General features: G+C 37.3%; 1 protein-coding gene, 1 long non-coding RNA gene and 1 other non-coding gene across 6 annotated transcripts; 1 reads left to right on the top strand and 2 right to left on the bottom strand.

Annotated features, from left to right (window-relative positions):
* Positions 1-2095: 2095 nt before the first annotated feature.
* On the bottom strand, positions 2096-11189 carry LOC106153131 (corticotropin-releasing hormone receptor 2). 2 transcript variants are annotated; one of them, XM_086998666.1, is made up of 12 exons: positions 10192-11189; positions 7997-8122; positions 6639-6739; positions 6097-6200; positions 5225-5363; positions 4643-4802; positions 4389-4449; positions 4024-4099; positions 3740-3825; positions 3103-3265; positions 2831-2872; positions 2096-2498 (listed from the first exon to the last, which is right to left on the bottom strand). In XM_086998666.1, the coding sequence occupies exons 1-12, from the start codon at positions 10514-10516 to the stop codon at positions 2211-2213; spliced, it is 1671 nt and encodes a 556-aa protein (XP_086854792.1). In that variant the 5' UTR covers positions 10517-11189; the 3' UTR covers positions 2096-2210. The 2 variants fall into 2 exon arrangements, with proteins under 2 accessions (XP_086854792.1, XP_086854793.1); XM_086998667.1 differs by having other exon boundaries at positions 3103-3238.
* Positions 6417-6489, top strand: Trnak-cuu (transfer RNA lysine (anticodon CUU)). Its single transcript has one exon. It is a non-coding gene; the product is annotated as a tRNA-Lys (tRNA).
* Positions 11190-12478: 1289 nt separating the features above from the next.
* On the bottom strand, positions 12479-16382 carry LOC147759304 (uncharacterized). 3 transcript variants are annotated; one of them, XR_015331663.1, is made up of 5 exons: positions 16176-16382; positions 14871-15055; positions 13779-14097; positions 13256-13444; positions 12479-12722 (listed from the first exon to the last, which is right to left on the bottom strand). It is a non-coding gene; the product is annotated as an uncharacterized LOC147759304 (long non-coding RNA). The 3 variants fall into 3 exon arrangements; XR_015331664.1 differs by lacking the exons at positions 13779-14097; positions 16176-16382 and adding an exon at positions 15948-16140 and having other exon boundaries at positions 12482-12722; XR_015331662.1 differs by lacking the exon at positions 13779-14097 and having other exon boundaries at positions 12483-12722; positions 16176-16381.
* Positions 16383-22883: the final 6501 nt, after the last annotated feature.

The raw sequence follows: 22883 nt of genomic DNA, 5'->3' as shown, positions 1-22883 counted from the left end.
CCAATGTACAACATTTGCTGACATTATACTACTGTACTGTGCTGGTGCATGTATTGACAGCTTATCAATTCACAAACATGTACATGTAGGCATTTAAACTTAAAAATTTCAACACTTACTTGAACTGGTACCTCAACAAAGCTTTGGATCACTACTGTGACCTTCTTCGGTGTGTGCTCCTCTGAGACTGAGCACTTTTCACTAATGTCTCAGTGATAGTGCTGTCCCATATGTGACACAATTGGTGTGTCTCCCCCCGTCTCTGTTTAGGCTTGGGTTTTGGGCGCGGATGTAGATTGCCTCCTTAACCCCCCTCCCTTATGCATGGCTGGTCCTTGTCTAAGATTTTACTACCTCCCATGGCAGCTATTACCCAGGTTTCTCTGAACGAATGTGTTTAGAGACCCCCTATGTGGTAAAGCTCTGTCTCTCCGAGGATCGTCTGTTGTGAATTTCCTCTTATGTTCTAAAACCCTAGATTTCAGTGTTCTTTTTGTCCCTCCGATGTAATCATTGTCACATTCACAGTCCTTATCTCCTTTGCACTTAATTAATATGATAAATCGCGCCACTGACATCCTTCGTCTCGGTCTTGTCTTTAGGGTGATATACTGTAGGATCAGCTTGAGAGTTCTGTGCAGTCTGAAACAAACATTCACAAAATGTGTTTGGCACAGATGCGCTTCAGATGTTCAGCTTCCCCCTTCTTATGGAATCACTATATACCGGTTTTGGATCTTTGTTGTCCAAGAATGCTGGTCGTCCCTCTTATTCCCTCTCGATGGTGAATGTAATGTTTGGGTCAATACCACTGATGTGTTCCGAGAATTCCGCCACCCACATGACTTTCTGTTTAAGATAAGAGTTTATTTAGCCAATTATAAAAATCGGAAATCATTTTCCTTTTGGAGCAATATACAGAGTAAAATAATAAAATAATACAATAAATAAATAAATTAAGAATTTAGTTTTGAGATCAAATTAAAATGCGTCACTGCACTTGGATAAAAGCTGTTTAAAAAGCGTTTACTGCCTTTAAAAGTTAAAAGTCTACTGTTGCTTGGTAAAAAAGTAAAAAGAGATGATGCAGGATGGAAACAGTCTTTCATGGTGTTGACAATTCTTTTCTCCATTCTTTCTTTAAAAATATAAATTTGGTATGTGTGTGATCAACGTTCCTTAACCACCAGCCAAGTGGGTGTGGTGCTTTGCAGAGTATCTGGTGAATGTAAAAACGTGAAAAAACTAGGGCCCTTGTTATCTGTACTAATGATTAGCGCGGCTGAAAAATGGGGAGGGGGGGAATGATGACACCTGCGCCTATAATAATACACTTTGACCGAAAAAAAAACAACAACAATGAGAATACCTTAAATCAGTATCTTTATTTACAAAGCTGCCAAATGAAAATAGTACTTAATCATAAATATAAGTTACAAATATTGTGCGTTCGACTCTCATCAACCGACCATCAACCGACATCTACATCTTTTCCACTACGTGTAACAATATTAAGGATGAGCATGCTTAAAATTCCGTTTTTTTATATTTACAAAGCTACATGTACCAACTGTAATGCTACTTCATGGCTAAAATAACATTTGATATCAGTTACTGGCATTGTGCGTTTTACTGACTCATTCCTCTCGTCTTTTACTCCCATGACATTATGTAGTAAAAAGGATGATCATGCGTAAAATCCACCTATTTTTGGCATTTACAAAGCCGACAATTGAAAATACTAAATTAGGGCAAATTATAAAATATGTTAATGGTAAGTTATTCACTTTGTGCGTTACTCATATTGCGAACCTATGTTGAAACAACATAAACTATGAAAGCATACATAATCTCACAGTAAATAAATAGCATGTAAATACATACATGTACAACCAGGCAATCGTCGGTATTGAACAGAATTTAACCAATTGCAAACTATCATACTGTTAGAAATGGTACTTTTCTGAAACATTTTCAGCGGCAATTTTCATTCAGTTCCGGAAGGTTCCAGAAAAATTGAACAGTTCAACCCCAAGTCTTAAACAAATGACAGAACCATTGATCCCAAACCCACTAAAGTCTTTTGGAAGGGTGAGGAACAGAAACTACCGTGGAAAATTCAAGTCTGTAAATCCCTAGGGAAACAAATTTGCCTCTTCTCTCACAACCCTGCAAGGCTTGGTCCTTATATTTATTAGTACCTTCCAATTTCATACATTTGATCCATTACTAAGCTGAGCCATCATTAGATTATCTGATAGTTTGCCTTTTTCATTGTCATTACTGTCCTTGCTTTCACGATGGGCCAATGAGCATTGAATAAGACAGTCTATCTCTTTTGACTCCTCCTCTTTGGGAGTACCCGGATGACTACAACTGTTCCCATTGGTCGGGCTCTGACGCCCTGTCACCGAAGTCACGCGCGTTGAGCGCGTACCATGGCTAATGCTCCTTGTGTCTTGCCAATGATGAAACCGCCGTTTGATTGTGGCTTGAACCTACAATTTTCAAAATATCATTAAGCCGTTTTTTTTTTTTTTTTTTTTTTAAATAGAAAAATGTACACTGCGATTTATTCTGCAAGCTGGGGTATGTGGGGAATGTGGGTCACCACCCCAACATGCCATTGTTCTATTCTAATAAATAATAAATAATGAATTTCCGTCCAAAATTCTGGGGGCATTTGAATATCAAGATTTTTAATTTTACAATATCAAATTGTTGAACAGAATTTTTGATTCACTATGGTTTGCATTTACGAGCAATGACTAATTTCGAAACAAAATGCTGACTTTATCTATTTCAATTTTAAATGGCAAATATTACCAACCTCTCCGTTCATAAAACAGTAAAATGCCGCTGCGCACAACCCCTGGAATACATACAAAATGACTAATTATAATGATATCAATGAATAAACTAACCATTGAAGATTAATAATCCTCACTTCATATCTTTGCACCAAGTATTCAAATTACATTTAGCGATTGAAATTAGGTTAAAAATCGACGTTTTTTCCTATTTTATATTAAAAGTGCATTTCTTTCTAAGCAAATTTTTCAAATACAGCGCTTAAATGATTATAATAAACGATTGGTCTACCTGCAGTGACGTCAGAACAGCCACGCAGAAAAAGAAAATCATCCTCGTCACCCGGTCATTGCTTGGAGGGATGACGAAGAAAATGTAGGCCACTCCAAGAAGCAAAACAAGCAGAGTTGTCGCTCGGACAGCTTTACTGTAAGACAAAAAACTCGTTTTATTCCTGCAAAAAGAAATGAGTTTACGTTCACTTGCTCATATGTTAAAAGAGAAAAGAAAAAAAAGTTTAAGTTAAATGGGATTCAATGACAAAGGGATACATGATTTTATAGAAAACAAATTTTGGTGGGTTGTAAGTGAAGGCAAATCCCCTTTTCTCAAGAAAGGATTAAAGGTACTACTTTCATGTCACGTATATACATATTATTTCGATATCAGTTTTTTGACTGATCTATCCGAAAAAGCAAAATATTCAGGGAATGGATAGTATTTGTTTGTGCGAGCCTGTGCCACAAGGAATCGCAAGTCCGGTGTCAAAAATAGATTTGGATCTTTAAATCTATCTCTGTTGGTATTTATTGTGCGGCAAATGCAAACAAGGAAGAGTTTTTTCTCAACAATGTAAGTTAATCACCGACTCCTTTAAAAGGCAACGGTATTAAACACATTTTCTAAAACGGATATCATGGATACTTACGTGTATTGGCCCCCATCAAAGTTTTGGGAAGAATTGATTTTGGAGACAAGCACCCAAATGATGGAAAACAGAAATACCAGGTTCACCTGAAGGGGAACAAAATAAGTCCATACTGTGATGTTGAGGGAATCTTATTAGTCATGATTCAGTAGAATAAAAATGAGAAATATATTTAATTCTGATACTGGAACTTACAATGATGGTGCAGAGTGAAGGCAATAGAAAGGGGCAGTAAAGAGGCCATGAGAGAGCGCGCGCGCGTGAGAGAGAGAGAGAGCACTTACCCCTATAACTGTCAAGTTTGGAGCATATATTATGAAGTCCAAGGCATCACTCGAGCCGTGCAGGGTAATCCAACAACTGAAAACCCCAAAATTATGAAAGTGATAATCATTCTACAGTACGTTTATACGTACATGTATGTATACTGAAAATCAAAGAATCAGTACCGGTACAAGTATAGTTAATCAAATTTTAATTTTTTTTTACTCTAAACAGTTTAATTCGAAATCTTCATTCAAAATCAACAGTATTAAACAATATCAGAGACGTTACTTCGCATCTACCGAGCGTCTCTTTTCACTATACGTGCTTCTATATTTGACATAAAATCCCTTCACATTTATAAAGCCTATGCATTAATACTTACTCTCTGTTTTGTTTGTTATACTTGGCAATAGCCCATATAATTACGAAGAACCAAGGACAGCCTGTAAAATAAATAAATAAATAAATAAATAAATAAATAAAGCACATGCTGTCTTGTTCGATTGCACAGTGTATAAAATGTAAACATCGAAACGACATGATTCATTGGTTAAATAAGTTTTTTTTTTATTTTATTTCAAATCTATAATTGAAAGATAACACCATATCCATTTTGTCTGAGATGGCTCTACTTACCCCAACCGATGATAGCGAAGAGCCAGATGTTGAGCTTTTCGGCAGAGTACACCCAGAACACCATAATATGAAGGTAAAGCCCTTCCATTAACATCCAGAAGAAGTTAGCTATGGTACTGTAGTGGGAGAGAGCCGTGAGGATTTTACAGAACCAGTTCAGCTAAAAAAAATCAAAATGATAAAAAATATTTTTGAAAATATTTTATGCAACATGTTTCTTGTGTAATAGCTGCGCTTGACTGTGCCTTTAGTATTCGCTTTATAAGGTACATGTAGCAGAAGATCTTTTTCTTGAACTTTGTGGCAATATATCATTTAAAAGTACACGTGCACTTAAACATGCACACACTTGTACACACGCACGCACACATACACGGAAACACGCACATAAACAAACAAACAAGAAAAAAAAACAAATACGCGCCCGCAAACTCAAACATTTTCATGAACAAACACACACAAAAGCTCAAGCAAACACATATAAACATGCACACACACGCACATACACGCGCACGGAAACACGCGCATACTTAAACACATAAACACAAACGAGCAGGCACGCGCACATACACAAACACTTACCCCTGACGATACGTCTTTAATATCCGGCTCTAAGAACACCGCACGAGTGACGAAATGCAGCATTACCCAGACTAATATCCTGAGAAGAAACGAACCCATCAAATGAGAGTGGATGGTGTTCCTGAGACAGTGTAGACTTCTGAAAAGATGAAATAATACATGTACGTAACTTAATTATCGTTTTTTGTGCATCAGCAAAGCATTAGGACGTGCGTATGTTACTTGTAGTTAACGACTTACATTAGACTTCATTGGACTACCTAGTGATAATTTTTACTCTGATGTAGGTTTTGCCCAGGTTGGCCGTTGACTATCTTGTTAGCATCACTATGTTTAGTTTTGTGTACAGATAACGATTTTTGGACTACGTTTAAATCTAAACCAAGCCAATTTTTGTCAACTTTTTTTTCCGAGTAACTTTCCCGCTTTTCAGAAATGTGTTTTGGGAACCTACTTTTTTATGTTCAGATGTTGTCAACTCCATACTTGTCTTCGAAAAATGGGCGTTTAGTAGACTGTTTGTGGAGATATGTCGTTAAAAAGAACTATGGTATTTTGCTTTGGTAAACTTGTTTCGGATAAAATAAATATATTCGTAAATTAAGTAAAAATTTTGGTAAGCATTAACTGGACCATACTCATGAACTCCATTTGATAAAATAGAAAATATTAAAATAGTGATAGCAAAAAAAGTGTGTCCTAAACAAACCATGCTAGTTATACACGCATTTTAAATCAGCTGCATTCAAAATTCCCAGGGAATTGCATTTCAACAACAAGCACGTGTATTTATGATAGCCATGTTTCATAAGAAAAAAAATTCAAAGAAAAGAAAAAAAAGAGAGAAAAAAAGAAAGAAAGAAGACCCTTACCTGAAATATGAGAATATAAGCAAGGCCGAAATGAGTGCTAAACTGGATATGCTAAACCCCACAAAATAAATCATCCTTGCTGCCAGGTTGACCATTTCAAATTCCTAAAAGTAGAATTTAATATTCCGATTAAAAAATCAGTTATATGAATAGGAACATCACAATTAAGTTACTACAAAAGACCGGTCAGCTTTGCTGGTGGTCCACAAACACAATCATTATCCTTATCTTATACGCATGAATAATTAGATCCACTTTAAAGTATTAAAGCTCACATAATCCGAGCGCGGACGAAAGCCTGATGGGACCGACGCACAACAGCCCGGTTAGCTCAGTCGGTAGAGCATGGGACTCTTAATCCCAGGGTCGTGGGTTCGAGCCCCACATTGGGCGAAAAATTACTTTTCTTACTGATAAGTTTATAATTTTTTTAAAATTTTACATATATATTAATTTTGGAGAAAAATACTCTTGTAAATTTGTCTTTTTTCCAATAATACAACAAATCAAGATTATCTTTACATCTAAAAGATTTAATTTACCTCTAAATTCTCTATTCCAACGTGTGATAACAGCGTGCAGTTGTCGTAGTTAGACTTTTCATTCCACATTCCATTGGGATGACAGTATCTTGTCGCATTTTCTAAAATTAAACGTAAAAAACATCACATTGCACATTATAATATATCCTCCTAAACTACACGTCCCTGTTTTATCATAGCCTCAGCCACCCTTTTACACTAGTGTAAATAAAATCCCCTTCTAAAATAGGCACACTTGTTTTAATAGAGCCCCACACTTAAAAGAGTAAAATAAAATCCCCTCCTCCTTCTCTATGATAGCGCTAGACATAACCTGTTTCTAGTTTAATCTACAGCGATGCAGTAGCCTCGTTTGCATGTTATGGAATTAGTGAAAAATTAAGGGCCCTTCATAGAACCGAGGCTCTGTTTTACCTAAATACTTTAAATAATTTTGCACAAGGGAAATATGCCTTTCCATGCCTTAAATAAGACGTTGTTGTCATTTTTCACAAGGTAAATCTTCAGTTCTGTCCTCGTCATCGCGTGTTTCTACTATCAACTCACTTGGATTTAAAATTTAATTTTCTATCAATTTGGTTTTGTGTTGTTAATAAAGCATTGTTTGAAGAAATATAATCTATATAATTGTATTCGAATTTAATGAGTGATTAGGAGCGTTCAGATAAACCCATCGCACTAGCTGATTTGATCCACCTCTCTAAGGCTCTATTCCCATAGATTTTAGATCGATCTATCCCCGCGGGGAGTCTCACCAGATTACTTTCAGATAATCCGACTTAAATGTCCGTCCCGCCTATTACAAGCTGTAAGGGGGTAATTAACTTTCGTGTCCGCCCGGCTGACAGCTATTTAGCGTGAACCCCCAGCGAGTTAGGTCGATCTAAAGTAGGTCATTCTAATCTATGGAAATGGGGTGTAACACCCCATTTTCATAGATTTTTAGATCGATCTATCCCTGTGGGGAGTCTCACTAGATTACTGTCAGCTTGGCCGGCTTAAGCGTCTGTCCCGCCTACTAAACGCTGTAAGGTGGTAATTAACTATGGTGTCCGCTCGGCTGACTGCAATTTAGCGTGAACCCCCAGGAAGTTAGGTCGATCTAGAACTTAATCTTTAGATCGATCTAAATCTCTGGGAAAGCACCCTAAGTGCAATCACTGTAAACGATTTAAATGTGTGACACGCCTCCTCGAGTTCCAAGGGGTAATTAACTAATCAACAAGCTGCTCAGGTAGGCTTGTCAGACAATTAAGCTGATGACACTGAAAGCACTTTGACAAAAATTCCCCGCAGAGTTGGATCGATCCAGCTGGTGCGATGTTTGAATCTGAACGTGGTCATTGTCGTAAACTCACGTGTAACGTCCAGCGAAACTCCCTCCACTTCGGGCGGACAGAAGGCGGTGGCCCAGTGGCCGGCCAGGGTTGTGGGCCAGCAGGTGGCGCCATTCCAGCTCCTGTTACAGTACACCTGACCATTGTCTGGAAAATGGAGGAAGACTGAGAGAGAGAGAGAGAGAGAGAGAGAGAGAGAGAGAGAGAGAGAGAGAGAGAGATGTGTGTGTGTGCTTGGGTAGGTAAATGTACATGCAGGTGAGAGAAAGGAAAGGTGTGTGTGTGTGTGTGTGAGAGAGAGAGAGAGAGAGAGAGAGAGAGATAGAGGTAGAGTGTGTGTGTGTGTGAGTGAGTGAGAGAGAGAGAGAGAGAAAGAGAGAGAGAGTGAGTGTGTGTGTGTGTGTGTGAGAGAGAGAGAGAGAGAGAGAGAGAGAGAGAGAGAGAGAGAGAGAGAGAGCTAATGGAGAGCGTAAAAGAAAGAGGAAGACCGATGGAGTAAAAGAGGAAACAATTCACAAAATAAAGACATTGGACTAAGTAGATTATTTTGTATAGATTTACTGCTTGTACATGTATAGGCCTTTGTATATGTATAGCTCTCTTTTTCACTTCTTTGAAAAATAGCACTTCTCATGAAGTTATATCCAAGGAGAGTCTTTCAAGAATGTACCTCCAAACTATGTTCGTTACTCTTTGTGTATCCCCCATCCTCAAACCTCTACTGTCCTACAGCTTACAACTCATGCATGTTGCCAAACATTGTCAAAACACTAGAACGCGGATTTGCGCTTTTCTGTAAAAGGTACACTTATCCAGAGCGCCTATCATCTGATATCAGGGGTATCTAAAATAGTATACAAAATTAAATTACAATGATTTTATTACAGACTACTAGTGCACCCCCTGGGCAGAGAGTACAGAACTTACAGGACAGCCAACAAAGACGCCAAGAAAACCAAGTCATTGATGTGCCTGCATCAGGGTGTAAACTTTTTCCACAAAAACGTCGCTCAGCCTCGAGTGAAAACGACCAGATTAATTGTGTATGAGATGATAACACATTATATTTTATAATAAGCATAGATTATGATCTTGTATTTCGTAAATTTGAGGTATGATGGAACTTATAGGAGAGAAGGAGACAATTAATTGCTGCCCATATTTTTTTACCAGAAGACAAATCCATTGGATAACGCAGTGTTGCATGTTATCTTGGAGGACGTTAACATTTATATATTAAATTATACAGAAAAAAATTAAAGTGTTTCGGTCAAAATGTACTATAGACTTCAGAAAAGGGATATGAACCTCGCTGTGTCTCAGTCAAATTCTGTAATTATATGGTATATTGTTTCACTACAGATTACGTGAAACAGCGCGATCATATCTACTTCTCGTCGTGCCAATTCACATTTTTTCCTATAATTGCCCGTGAATTCCAAGTAAATCTCTGTGCTACTAGAAGAAAAATGCCTGACCTTTAAATTGAACATGACGGTAAATTGATCACCGTGTTTACGCAACTAAATTAAAACACTTTTGCGACATCACATGATAATTGTAAACCTAAGCAAATTGCGACACGCCATATTCAATCTACGGTGCAAGAGGGGGATTTCAGAGAAAGTGGAAATTTCATACTGCCTTTTGAGTGCTAAACCACCAAAAGCACCAAATTAAAGGAAGTGTAATCAAGCGCGGTAATGCCCATTTAAAACAGCTACTGGGGAATTTACGATTTGAAATCGAAAAACATATTTAAAATTGCAGATGCAAAGTTACGCTAAAAGTGGACTCTGTAAAGACTAACCCATCGTTTAATTTGCAATAAATTTGCCTTAAGCTGTACCAAAGATGTTGCACTTTCCACCCATAAATAGTTTAGCAAAGCACATAAACATAAAACTGTATCAATGTTTAATTTTACCCTTTTAATTGGAAGAGGAAAGGGACCCTTAGCACGCTTATTTCGCGTATTTTTTTTAATGTGGCTGCTTTAGGCTAACTGCTTTTTTTTCGTCTGGGTTGCTTTATATCCAAAGTCTTTGGAGATTGTAGACTTAATGAAATCTGCTTTTTACTAAGTACAGCGGGATCATTTATCATATTGGAATTGTCGATTCGGTTTAGTTTATTCATTTGCGTTTGCGCACGCAGTCTTGAAAATATATGAATGAAATATGGCTTGAAAACATTAAGCGGGGAAAACAACTTACCAGTCGGTGGATAAGGCTCAACTTCAAAATTAATTCGACACATCTCCGCCTTACTCAGTTGGTCTAATAAATTGTGCCACAAGTCTTCGTTAAACGTCGACTGCTCGAGAGCGTCCTCCTCCAGGCTTTTAGGTTCACCTTCCACCGATAGAGTGAGCCACGCGTCCTCCATGCCTGACTCGGTGCCATTAGTTTCCGAGGCCAACTTCAACATTTCTACAAGAGTCAGTACTTTCGTTGAATATCCTTGATTAAATAAAGCGTGCTGAACAGTGCAGAGGTATTTTACCAAGGCAAAATCGTGAACATGATCATTAGTGATCATTCAATAGTTTCCAAGATTAGAAAAACGTCCGCAGAATATTTCCAAAAATCTCTTGCAATTATTGTCACTGAAATGTAGCGCACAATGTTCCCTTTAAGTCTACTGTCTCTCGCTCTTACATTTAAGAGCGAGCGTCTTCTGTATTTGCAAACTTTGCATAAGTGATCGGTTTGGGAACAAAATGACAGTTTCGGCAAGGCTTCCTCCAATTTCGTTTTATCCACTGTTCCTACACCGGTTGCGTTATTCTTTTGAACGACACTGACTGTCAGCCTTCCTTATTATAATACTGGAACTTTCTAACGACCAATTGCGTTTTTCCACAAAGAAATATTTTTGTGCAACTTCCTTCTTCAGTGGAATCCAATAATGTGATAGCTGCAACTTTTTCATTGGACTGCTCTGCATAAATGTCACCCCTGTTTCAGTTCGGGTAAGTCAAGGGTCTTTTGTTTCTCTAATATTACATTTTGTATGAAAATACGTTGGTTTTCAGTAAGCATTCAAGTGATGCATTGTCCACAGATTCGGTGGTAGTTTCCTAGGCAACGTAAATTTGTGGTTATTTTTCTGTTGAGCCGTAAGTGGTCACGTGACTCCAGACCAAAGAAGTTGATCTTGATATGTTTCTTATATTTCCTTTGTTTTCGAATATACAAGGCACAGTTCACCATCACCTGCAAAAATAAAAATAAAAAGTTTATATCCACAAGGCATATCTTTAGGACTTTTTTGCAACAAGAAGTTTTACCATGAAAATTAGTTCTGAAGACTTTCAAGCAAACGTCCTGCAAACTTTTAACCTTTCTAGCGAATTTGCAGCAACTGTTCTTGGGACAATCTGCAAATTGTTTATAAATTAGTTTGCAACAAATTTGCGGCAAACTTCAAGTTTTTTTTTTTTTTTTTTTTTTTGTTTTTAAGGCACTTGGGGTGGAAAAATGCTGGGTAAATTTCATCATGCAAGGGACATGTGAGAGAAAGAGATATCCGATAAGTCAAGAAAGTGTCACGTGACCGCTGTGATCTCCCCCCAATCCATCAATGTTTGATAAAAAAATATTGATTGTGAATTCGAGCAGAAGAAAAATAACATAAATAAATAATATAATAAACATTATATACCCTCTGTTTATTAAAGAGCATAAATAGAAATATTGTATACATCTCACTTACAAACTTCAACATTTTTCATTAAGCAGACTAAACATTAACAGTAGATTAAACGTTGTGAAAGTATTATTTGGTTTAATTTGAATAAACAGAAAACACTAAAGCATACACTTGTATAATAACTGTTATAGAACTTTCAACAAGAGGTGAAGGTGTGTCTCAGTTGTATCATGAGGACCATTTCCAGACCCTATCGTACTAACTGTGGATCGATCTATCTCTTAGGGGTTTCTCGCTAAATTTCAAACGACTCAAGCGGCTTAGATGTCTGTCACGCCTACTTAAGCTGCTTGGGGGAATTAACTATCGTTTAGCAGCTTCAGTAGGCGTGCCAGACATCTAAGCCACTTAAACTGAAAGCAATTAAGCGAGAAACCCCTCGGAGATGGATCGATCCTGTTAGATCGATCTAGGTATGGGAACCCAGTCATAGTCTTGCGGTTCACAGGCGTAAAAGGTAAGAGAGAGGCCAGGGAGAAATAGCCCGCGTTCACAACCAGTTGAATGATTAAATATGACTCGACCCACTTGAGAGCATGTCGAGATTTGATTGCTCTGCCCCTGCTGGGACGATGCGCGTGGGGGGGGGGGGGGGGGGGGGGGGGGGGGGGGGGCTTGAATCCAATGTCAAGTTCTCACCATATTTGGTCGTAGAACGCGCCCTTAACCCCCCCCCCCCCACCCACACACACACAAAACAAGCTATCCATGCTTTTCAAGTCACATTGAAAACCAATTAATCAAAAAATTGTGATAATTGGTGTTTTTGTCTCTACAGAGGAAACAACTAACTGTTCATTTTGTGTACAACCTGCAAGAAGTCCAGTTCCCTGTTTACCATGGCTGTCCTGTCTCTGGCTCTTCACAACCCATTCATCCTGAAACTTGCTGTGTCTTGCACAACTCTGTGGATGAAGGGATATTCCTGCAGCTGTTATTTCCTGTCTATTTTATATTAACAATGAATGTCCCCCATGTCCAGCCAGGTAAAGTCTGTTCACCTAGAAGACACCATGCTGTATGGAGACTGGAGCTAGAAAAAAAGAGACAAAAGATTATATGAATGAATTAAGTGATATAAATTATCTTAATAAAAAGACAAAACCCTGACAGTCCACAAGAGCCAGCAGAATATTTAACCAAAAATATTCTGCCTAATGTCCACCAAATATGACAGACATCACAGTTATGGTGACTGAACAGGGACAAGTTTAAGATGTATTTTGGAGGCTGCTGGGCACAATTGTGACTGGTACAACTGTCACAATCTTAAACTGACCAAAGTTAAATAAACAGAACTCTGCCAAATCATCTGGGATTTTTGAGAAATTTGCTCATAAATTGCCTATAAACAATGCCTGTAATAATCTTGGATAAGTATATCAGTTGAATGTGCCTTGTAGAAGTACATTTTGTGAGGAGTAACATAAGAGAAGTGAAAAAATTTATTTAAATTGGAAGGAAGCACAAAATATGATAACTGGTTTGTTGATCTTCACGGGAAGTATAAAAGACTATTATAACACAACTACTAAAACAAAACCAAGCAATAATTTTGTGCACTACCTGCAAGGAAGCATTTTTGGCATGGTGATGGGTGAGGGTGGGTTATGACCACTGCTCCACCTTGGGTCAAATACATATCATCTGTTATAGAAGTCGTGGGTCTCACTTGCTATGTGCTTCTTTCATACTCGTTCCCATAACCACGTCATCCACCAGGTGGTGGCCCCAGTCAAGCAATCCACCTTCATCCTGATTACATAGAAATTATCTCAGATAACTTTTTTCTAGGACAGCGATCCGCCTTCATCCTGATCACATACAAATTATCTCAGATTACTATTTTTTCAGGACAGCAATCCGCCTTCATCCTGATTAAATATAAATTATCTCAGATTACTTTTTTTTCAGGGCAGCAATCCGCCTTCATCCTGATTAAATATAAATTATATCAGATTACTTTATTTTCAGGACAGCAATCTGCCTTCATCCTGATTAAATATAAATTATCTCAGATTACTTTTTTTTTCAGGACAGCGATTCGCCTTCATCCTGATTAAATATATATAAATTATGCTCAGATTACTTTTTTTAAGACAGCGATCCGCCTTCATCCTGATTACATACAAATTATCTCAGATTACTATTTTTTTCAGGACAGCGATTCTGTAAATGAGTCCTTCAAATATACTTAATTCTTCTCTCATGTGCAAGTATGGTTCGATGTCCTCATCTTTACTATATAGATTCCAATCTCCTGCTGAGATTCTCTCTCCAAGTTTGATTAGTGTTGGGTCAGTGAGGGTTTCCTAAGCTATCTCATCAAGAATCACTGCATTTTCAGATTTTACCATCCATCTGATCCTCCTCTCTGTACTATCACCACCGTTTGTGGCCATGGGTGTCTGGAGAGACAATCAATAGAGTCTGCATCATTCTTTCCTGGCTCATATACCACTTCATAGTCAACATCTTATAAGTCCATCATCCATTCAGGACTCTATTCTCGGTGGTAATCTGCTTGTGCTTTGTTAAAGGTACATACGAACCCAGCATCGGTGGAGCGTGGATTCCCAGTAACACATGTAAACCACTTCTACTAGATTCTTATATGACTCAAATAAATTCGACATGCCAAGGGATAAACTGAATAGATCACTCGATCAGCCATAAAAGACCTTTAGACTGCTCCTTTCTTTAAATTTTTGGTTGTAAATTTAACCTACTTTCGTGACCTACTTTCCTGCCCCATTGACATACAGCTTAAAATGCCAGCAGAAAAATCCGTTCAAACATCATTTTCGGGTAAAATTAAACAATGCCTTTTGGTACTTCTCTTAGTTATACTACTTGAAACTATATACTGGCATTTAGTTGGTTTTTGTGACAAAAATTTGACTTTGTATGCATCTTTAAACCCTGTGCGGTTCTCCCTGTGCCATGTTAGTATTTCTTGCTTATCCTCTTCGCCAATGTTATGACAGGGCAGGGGCGGATTTAGGCCGTCTTCTGGGTCTTCCAGAAGACGGTCAGATTTTCAAGTTTACATTGACGGGTATCCAATTTTTAATGTTGGAAGACGGTCAAAATTGGAGGATGAATCAACAAAGATAATTTGGAAGACTGTCAGTATATAGCTCTGGATCCGCCCCTGCAGGGTGCCGTGGATCTCACTCACCATGTGCTTCTTTCATACTTGTTCCCATTACCATCTCATCCACCAGGTGGTGGCCTCGGTCAAGACGCGACCAATCGACAGCCATGTATTAGATATAACATCATCCCAAACTGACCACATCAAGCAGGCCACTACAGAGACACATGACACTGTACACCAACAGTTATGTAAACTGTTTGTGTGAGCTGAATAAAAAGAAAAACATTCATTATAAACATTCAACAGACCTATAGCCAGCAATTTCAAAAGTTTTTTTTTTTCTAAAAAAAGTGGACCTTTTACCATAAAACCATTGTGTACCTAAATAAAAATTTCCCAAGAGGGAACCTTTTCCCCGGCAAAAAGGGTGGTTTGTTCGCATTCCCATCATTTCTAAACTGGCAGTGGTCCTGGGCAAAGTCAAACTTGGCAGCTTCCACATATTCACAGTTATTTGTACTTTCAAAAAATTGCTAATATGCATCTGATGGTTTGCCATGACTTCATGTAAAAAAAATCAAACTTAAAATAACCAATGACATACTGTACATCAGTGTCATTGAAAAAATGCTGGGATAGTCACTGAAAGTGGTCACGATTGGTTGTATGTACACACATGGATGTCTTAGATCACCTATATACAGGTACTGAAAAGAAATGGGTTCATTTGGGTTGTATGTTGAGTAACCAATAAATGAAAAGCAGAAACATGCATTCTTACCAATTTAGCTTGGCATTCTAAATGAAATTTTGAAGGATATTTGTTGTAATTTTACATCTTTAGCATTCCAGCATATCTCAACATATGAGACACAACACTAGTATATTTGAGAATGGTGAAGCCCAATTGTAATACTGTAACGTGTTGCTATACATGGCTACAAAATGTACGAGTTCTTAACATTGCAAAGCCATTACTGCACTCCAGTTGGAGGGCTATGGTTTAATAGAGAGTTATAAAGATATGAAGGACGAAGTGAACACTGCAAAAATCCCCACAAATAACTTTTATAGTAGCTCTAAGACAAGTACAACATACTACATCATAGAAACCTTATTGCTACTTAATTAACTCTGCTAGTACTTTTTAGGTTTTACCTCAGATGTTTCCAGGAATCCAGATCTACTGTATAACACTTATAACACTAGGATCACAAGATTCCTTTGTCTACCCTCTACCTTTTGTCTCTGCAGCCCCCTCTCTCTCTCTCTCTCTCTCTCTCTCTCTCTCTCTCTCTCTCTCTCTCTCTCTCTTGAAAACCCCGCCCAACTGTCGCTTTCAATCCCAAGACTTCCGGTACCAGATCACTACAACAAAGTACTCACCCTTCTGTCATCAAGAATGTGTTTGTATGCATTTAAAAGGATGCTGGAATCGTGGAATGTCCCACTGCTTCAGATAAAACGTGTATGGTAACTCGTAACTATATCTTGGCCTAGGTATAACGTTATTTCATAACGTATAAAATGTTCCCGCTCCGCCGTACTAAGCCCGACTAAGTAGGTCAAAGAAAACCCGCAGTGAATACTGGGTCACATCACGGTACATCCGGTCACATGAAGCGCGCCGTTGTTCCAAGTTATTTATTTATTTATTTATTTATTTTTTTTTCATTTGGATATGATATTTTTTATTATTGATTGACAATATAATCATTACCTTAAAGGTAATTTTAAATCATGCCTTTTTCTATTGTTATTATTATATATTTTCTTTTTGCTTCGACTAAATGCTGGATCTCAGCACTGGTAGCACAACGCTCAATTTTAAGTTATGAGCAAATGGAGCATTTAAGGACAGGCCCGTAGCCAGGGGGGGGGTTCGGGGGGTTCGAAAGAACCACCCTTTTTGCTGGGAAAAGGTCCACTCTTGGTAAAATTTGATCTATGTACATGAGAATTGTTTGTGGTAAAAGGTCCACTTTTTCAGAAAACGACCCCCCTCTGAAATTGCTGGCTACGGGCCTGAAGGACCTTCACATTTAGAGTATAATTACCTTAAAAAATATACTAAACGTACTTGAAAATACTCTAAAGTTATTTTTTGCCTATATTTCCAGCAAAGCTACTAGTAGGGGCCTACCTGTACTTTACTTTTATAGACTGCTCTGGAAGGCTAATATGAGATATGCGCGTTTATTTTTTCAAAAGGTCTACATTTTTTCTTCAATTCCAAGTATAGTTTCACAATGCCTGGTAACGAAGGCTTTCATAATGGCTTCACAAGAGAAATGCAGCTTTGACGTGTTTCGTGTAAACCATTTGACTGTGCCCTGTCAACATATCGTCTAGCTAATCATGAGGGCTCGCTGGGAAGGGGGGGTACATGTACAGTCTAGTGATCACAGTTCACGGCCGCGGAAAATAAAAATCATCAAATCACAAATTACATAAATTAAATTAAAACTTTGTCTATATCTCATTAAAAATGCGAGTCCAGCAAGCTGAAATATCTATCACCGAGTATAATGACTTCGTTTCACTCAGGACGAAGGATAAAAACGCGCAATTCTCGATTCAAGGGAATGGGGCGCTTCACGGATGACTCTTATTAATAACATAGAAAGTTGCGAGCATCTTGGGAAATGATAAGTGGCTTTCACGGGAAAGGAAAATACCCAATGGGGCCTTCAGTCATTGTCTTAACTAAAATGAAGTTTTTATTAATGACTTAAATATTTCAAAAGCATCAAACAAGTAAAATTTTAATTGAAATAATCTGCAGCAAAATACGCCATGTAGGATTTCTCAGCTTTTAAAAGCCGGGCGACACCGCGAAAATAGCTGCAAGTTATTAATTGCGTTATTTAAACATTAAAACATTCTAAACATTTTCTGAGATGTTAGACATTATACTTGCTTTCTAACAAGTTCTTAATTTTTTACTTTATTGAAAATAATCTTATGGGCGAATGTGAGATGGTGTTGCGAGCGACAGTAACGAAGGTTTAAAATTGAGTCCGTATTTCGTGTTTTACATATGATTATCACAGGTGCTGAGCTAACTTATGCAACAATTTCCGTGTGCATCGAAAGACTCACTAAGAAAGAGGGAGAGAGACAAAATGATATATTATCACTAATCTACACAAAGTATACCTCCGTGTTGGGAGTTCGAGTCTTCGACTCCCTTGAGGACTCAGATGATAGCTGTCGCCAATATTGCTTTTACATAACGTAACAAATGCGATCGTCCTTTGCGTTCAAACCATAAACAGGAGTCTTTCTTTTAAAAATTATTAAAAACATCCTTACATTTTAGACATATCTGTAAATATATAGTGAAAACTCCATCTGTGACTGTGTTAGAGTGTACTATCTCTCTCTCTCTCTCTCCGGTTGTCACTGGCCGAATTCAACCTGTTGATCCTTGGACCAGAATCAGATAACAGACCCCTTTTATGACAATTAACTGTCATGACTGATAAATAAAACTACAATTTTTTCATTCGACTGCATCTTCCGTATCTTTACGAAAAAAATATATATTGAAAACGCTTATCTGTAAAGATCAACTCCTAAAGATAAAAAAAAGACCGAGCCTTTGGCTCGTGAACCTTCTTCAGGTACCAAAACAAGAATAAACAAGCAAACTACTGGTATAAGTGACGTATGATGCATGGAAAAGGGACGAAGTTGGAAGTGAGTGATAAACGTTGACGTCTTGAAGATTGCGTAACAATAAAACAAGAATAATATTCGTTGAGATATTCATTAATCTGTCTCTATTAAGTCCTTTTTTAAACTGTCTAATATTTTTATGAGCTTCTTTTCGACAATCCTTCTTTGACTTGTGTCGCGTGTGTCCCTTTTAAAATGGTGACTTGTTTGTCTGTGCTGGTTCTTGATGCGAGCTTTAAGGGCGCAAGACAGCTTTTTTCTATCGTTTTCATTTTTAACTACTATTACTGTACATAGCTATCAATTATCTGCGCTTTAAGCTTGTACAGTAATTTTGATTACAGATACAAGCAAGCCAAGCAGGAAGTCTCTGGCAGTGAATAGTGAGCTGCTGCTGTTGCCACTCCGACATAAAGTAGACATTGCAAACATATATCGCCACATGAATCAAGAAGACATCAAACAACTTTCATGGAAAATAAACTGAAAGTAAAGCTGGAGATTCTTTTATCTAATATCATTTCGAATGTACATGTACGTTAAATCTCGGCACGTACGTCTTCATCACCATCATACTTCAAGTCGCAGTCGGAAGCGCCAAGTTCATACAGTGCATATCAAAACCGTAAATAGGAGTCCTTAGGCAACATCGCACTAGAGAACGGGTTCTTGTTGGCAGTATTGTCACTAATTTAGAGAGTCATAAACAAATCTGGATGAGGCTATCTATAACAAAGCAATTGTTACCTAAAAATTTAAAAAAATACTTTTTTAAAATTAATACAACAAAAATTAAAGAAAAGAATAAAGGCAGAATAATTTGAAATTAAAAATGGAATCTGAAAGACAAATAAAGATTTAAGCATTTGAAATTGAATATAGAATATACACATCCACGACTTACGCGTTAAGTTACAATCAATTTTTAAAATAATGTCGGTACCTTGTCAGTGTATGACAGGACTACGTGAAAACGACATACACCCTCCCCTACACATACACTAAACACACACACACACACACACACACACACACAGGCGCGAAGGGGGGGGGGGGGGAGAGCCAAATCCAATGATTGAAGTTGTACATCAGTTCACTGTTTGTCCTAGCTAAATCATCATAAAAGAAACGAATCAGATCAAAATTATAGTAAAGTGCGGGATGTGCAGACCAGCAAAACTGCTCTTCGCCGTTGCCAACGCTCTCAATTCAGGTCTATTTTTATGTACAGAAACAGATGTGTCTGTACATATTGCCATCACCTGCGTCTGTCGTCGCCGTCGCCGTGCACTTTCAGCGTTAACATGATAAGTGCAAGACAGTTTTACTTTTTAGTTTTATATTTACAGAGCTGATGAATATTCAAGTTCGAAAATCAGCACGATCGGGCCATTATTGTTGAAGTTATGCTGTTTTTTCACTTTTCTAAATATTTACAACGCTGTAAACACATTTGAAGGAAAACCGATAGGCCTGTTGTCATGAAACTCACAGGAGTAATCAATCTTACTAAAACGCAGGTCAAGTTCGAAAATCGGCATGATCGGGCCACTATTTTAGTAGTTATGCTGTTTTTTCACATTTCTTCAGATTCAATTCTTAGGCATGTTAACAGTCTCATCATTTAACTAATAAGTTACGTAAAAGTGTTTGTTTGATATTTCCTGCATCTTTACAACATTTTTAGTTGATTATGTAAAAATGATGGTGAGCTTGTTATCGTGTATTGTGTAATTAAGTTTCAAAAATGGAAATAAACTCATATCATTGCAGTTTGTCAGATTCAATCATTCACTATGTTCAGAATCTCAGAATGGAGGAAATTGGACATTTAACACTGTTGTATTAATATTTTTCCAATCTCATCAATTTTCTTAGTTGATCATATAAAAATGGCAGTAAACTGTTAATTTTGTTTAATGTTAAAAAATTTAAAAATGGAAAAAAAACATTTCAGAACAGTGCTGTTTTGCTTACATTTTGGCATTTTCAAGGTGTGACTTTGAAGTTCCATGGGCCTGAAGACCTTTGCTAGTCACATTTTTGTATATCCATGATACTAACATTTTATTATTAAAAATTGATGGTCATTATGCTGTTAAACACTATGTAACATTGCATCAAAATTTGAAGAAACCCCTATTTTGGGCACTGCTCCCATGATGACCATTTAAGGAAAACCAATGTGTCACTTACTTTTCTCAAACTTACAGGAAAGAAACATGGGACTAAAATACAGCTTCAGTAGGCAATGCGGTCTGTTTGGTAAATTTTTCTGGCAGTTAAACAGTTCTTTGTGAATTTTTAATTTTTCACATATTGGCATTTTCAAGGTGTGACTTAAAACCTCCACAGGCCATAAGACCCATGTTAGTCACATTTTCTGAAAATCCATGATATGTATATTTTATTATTAAAAATTGATGGTCATTATGCTGTTAAGCATTACGTAATATTGCATCAGAATAGAAGAAAACAATTTTGGGTGATGCTGCCATGATGACCATTATGGGAAAACCATGTTACGTATGATTGTCAAACTTTCAAAAAGGAAACACAGGACTAAAATGCAGCCTGGATAGGAAAAGCAGTCTAATTGGCTTCTTTTTCTGGAAGTTATACATTTTAGTGAAATGTTCATTTTTATCGTGTTGGCATATTCATTGTGAAAATAATGAAAAAATTGGAGAAAAGCCAAAATCAGAAAAAAATTATTTTTTTTCTTATATGCAAATTAAGTCCCCTGAAGTAATATATGACTGGCCGGAAGTGATGTTCAAATCAAAGATTTGTAATGATGATGATTTTGATGGCCTTGATGATTTTCATGGTGATTAAAAAATCTTTTCAAAGTTTTCCGTTGTCATCTGGTGTGAAAGAAAGTTTCTGCTCTAACACAATCATTCCACGAGTGAAGAATACATAGTAAACGCGTTTCAGAGTTGTGCTGCAGCTGACACGATTTTTGGGTGAAAATCGCACGCCTAAGATATTAGGTTATAATTATGATATGTAGGATAAAAATGCGTGTCTAAGGTTTCCATAAAAATTTTGCCTGCATTTCTATTTATATGTGTTCGACAAGGGTGAATTTTATTGGGATATTTTCTCTCTTTCTCTCTCTCTCACTTTTTAGCGAAAATTAGGCATAACAGTCAAAATATTCAGAAGTAAAAAGATTTCAAAGTTTACAATCTTCTTGGTCACTACAATTCTTCGTCATGGTGGTTCACGGGAAAATTTTTAAGACAACTTGTAATTGTATAAATTGATAATCATCCGATTACGCGCTTCTTAATAATGTTCGTGATACACAAGTAAAACATAACCTCCTTGGCAGAGGTAATTACGCTCAAACTTAAAACCGCCTTGACTTGTGTCAAAATTACATTTGTCATTAGACAATTAAATGTTTGGATTTTGTCAAAATGTGTTTTTTAGTCTTCCCTTACTGTTTAAGTGCGGAAAATAGGCCTGTTTGTTGTAAATAAACTCAAGTTTGATAAAGCAACAAGTAAAGTTGGAAGCATTTGTTTATTCTGCTTAGGCCACACTTTTTTTTATTTTTATGGATGACATCCTGCGCGCGCACCGATTTTCGTCCATTCTCTGAAAAAAAAATCACCACCAACGAAGTCAGTCGTCGCAATCGTCATTATTGAATTTGCCGGAAAATTAGCTTTTTGTGCATGCATATTATCGCCACGTGTAAATATGTGCTTTGCCGTCAAATTCATCTCTCGGAATACTTTCAAATTACACGACAATTGAAGTCAAAAAGAGAACGGGGGACGTCGTTTTGGATTGGTATGCCATTGATATTGGGCATGGAGATATCACCATATCACAATTATACAAAAGGCTGGCGGCGGCCAGCGATTATCACCCGGAACATTTCAGTGACATTCTGTCCAAAGCAGCACATACCAGGTTTTTTTGTAGCGAAAAAGGAGCCGACAAGGGCGTCGAGGTATTTGGTGGGCTTAAGGTCGGGCAGGCCACCCGACAGTTTGGCTTCTCCATGTGAGTCGAAGTAGACAAAATGGCATCAACCGAAATGACCTTTAATAGATTTGGTAGTATTAAGCGTAACTTTGCATCATTTTTTAAACATTTCTGTGAAGTGTCCTTAATGCTTTAATATTCTGAGAGTACAAATAAAGACACACTGTTTGATATTTGTTTTATTGATTGCTATACCAACAAAATTCATGAAATAACCTTAAATAGATTTGGTAATATGCAGCATATCTATTCATGACTTTTTCTACCTTTCTACGAAGTATTCACAATGTTTTCATATTTTGAGAGCATGGATAAAGACATATTGTTAGTTTGATACGTGTTTCTGTGGTAAATTTGTGTACTGACAGCATTCCTTTACTTTACTTAAGCAGTATATATATATATATA

The sequence above is a fragment of the Lingula anatina genome, unplaced genomic scaffold, assembly GCF_051362555.1.
Source record: "Lingula anatina isolate TDL-2025a unplaced genomic scaffold, LinAna3.0 unanchor82, whole genome shotgun sequence".
Classification (NCBI taxonomy): domain Eukaryota; kingdom Metazoa; phylum Brachiopoda; class Lingulata; order Lingulida; family Lingulidae; genus Lingula; species Lingula anatina.
The sequence above is the reverse complement of the archived record's forward strand: the minus strand, read 5'-3'. Positions and strand labels throughout refer to the sequence as shown.

Coding starts and splice junctions, on each gene's coding strand:
- LOC106153131 (XM_086998666.1), bottom strand. CDS start 10,516: ATGATCACTAATGATCATGTTCACGATTTTGCCTTGGTAAAATACCTC. Junction 2,873..3,102: donor CTGTTCTGACGTCACTGCAG/GTAGACCAATCG, acceptor TATGTATTCCAG/GGGTTGTGCGCAGCGGCATT. Junction 2,499..2,830: donor ACTGTTTTATGAACGGAGAG/GTTGGTAATATT, acceptor TGAAAATTGTAG/GTTCAAGCCACAATCAAACG.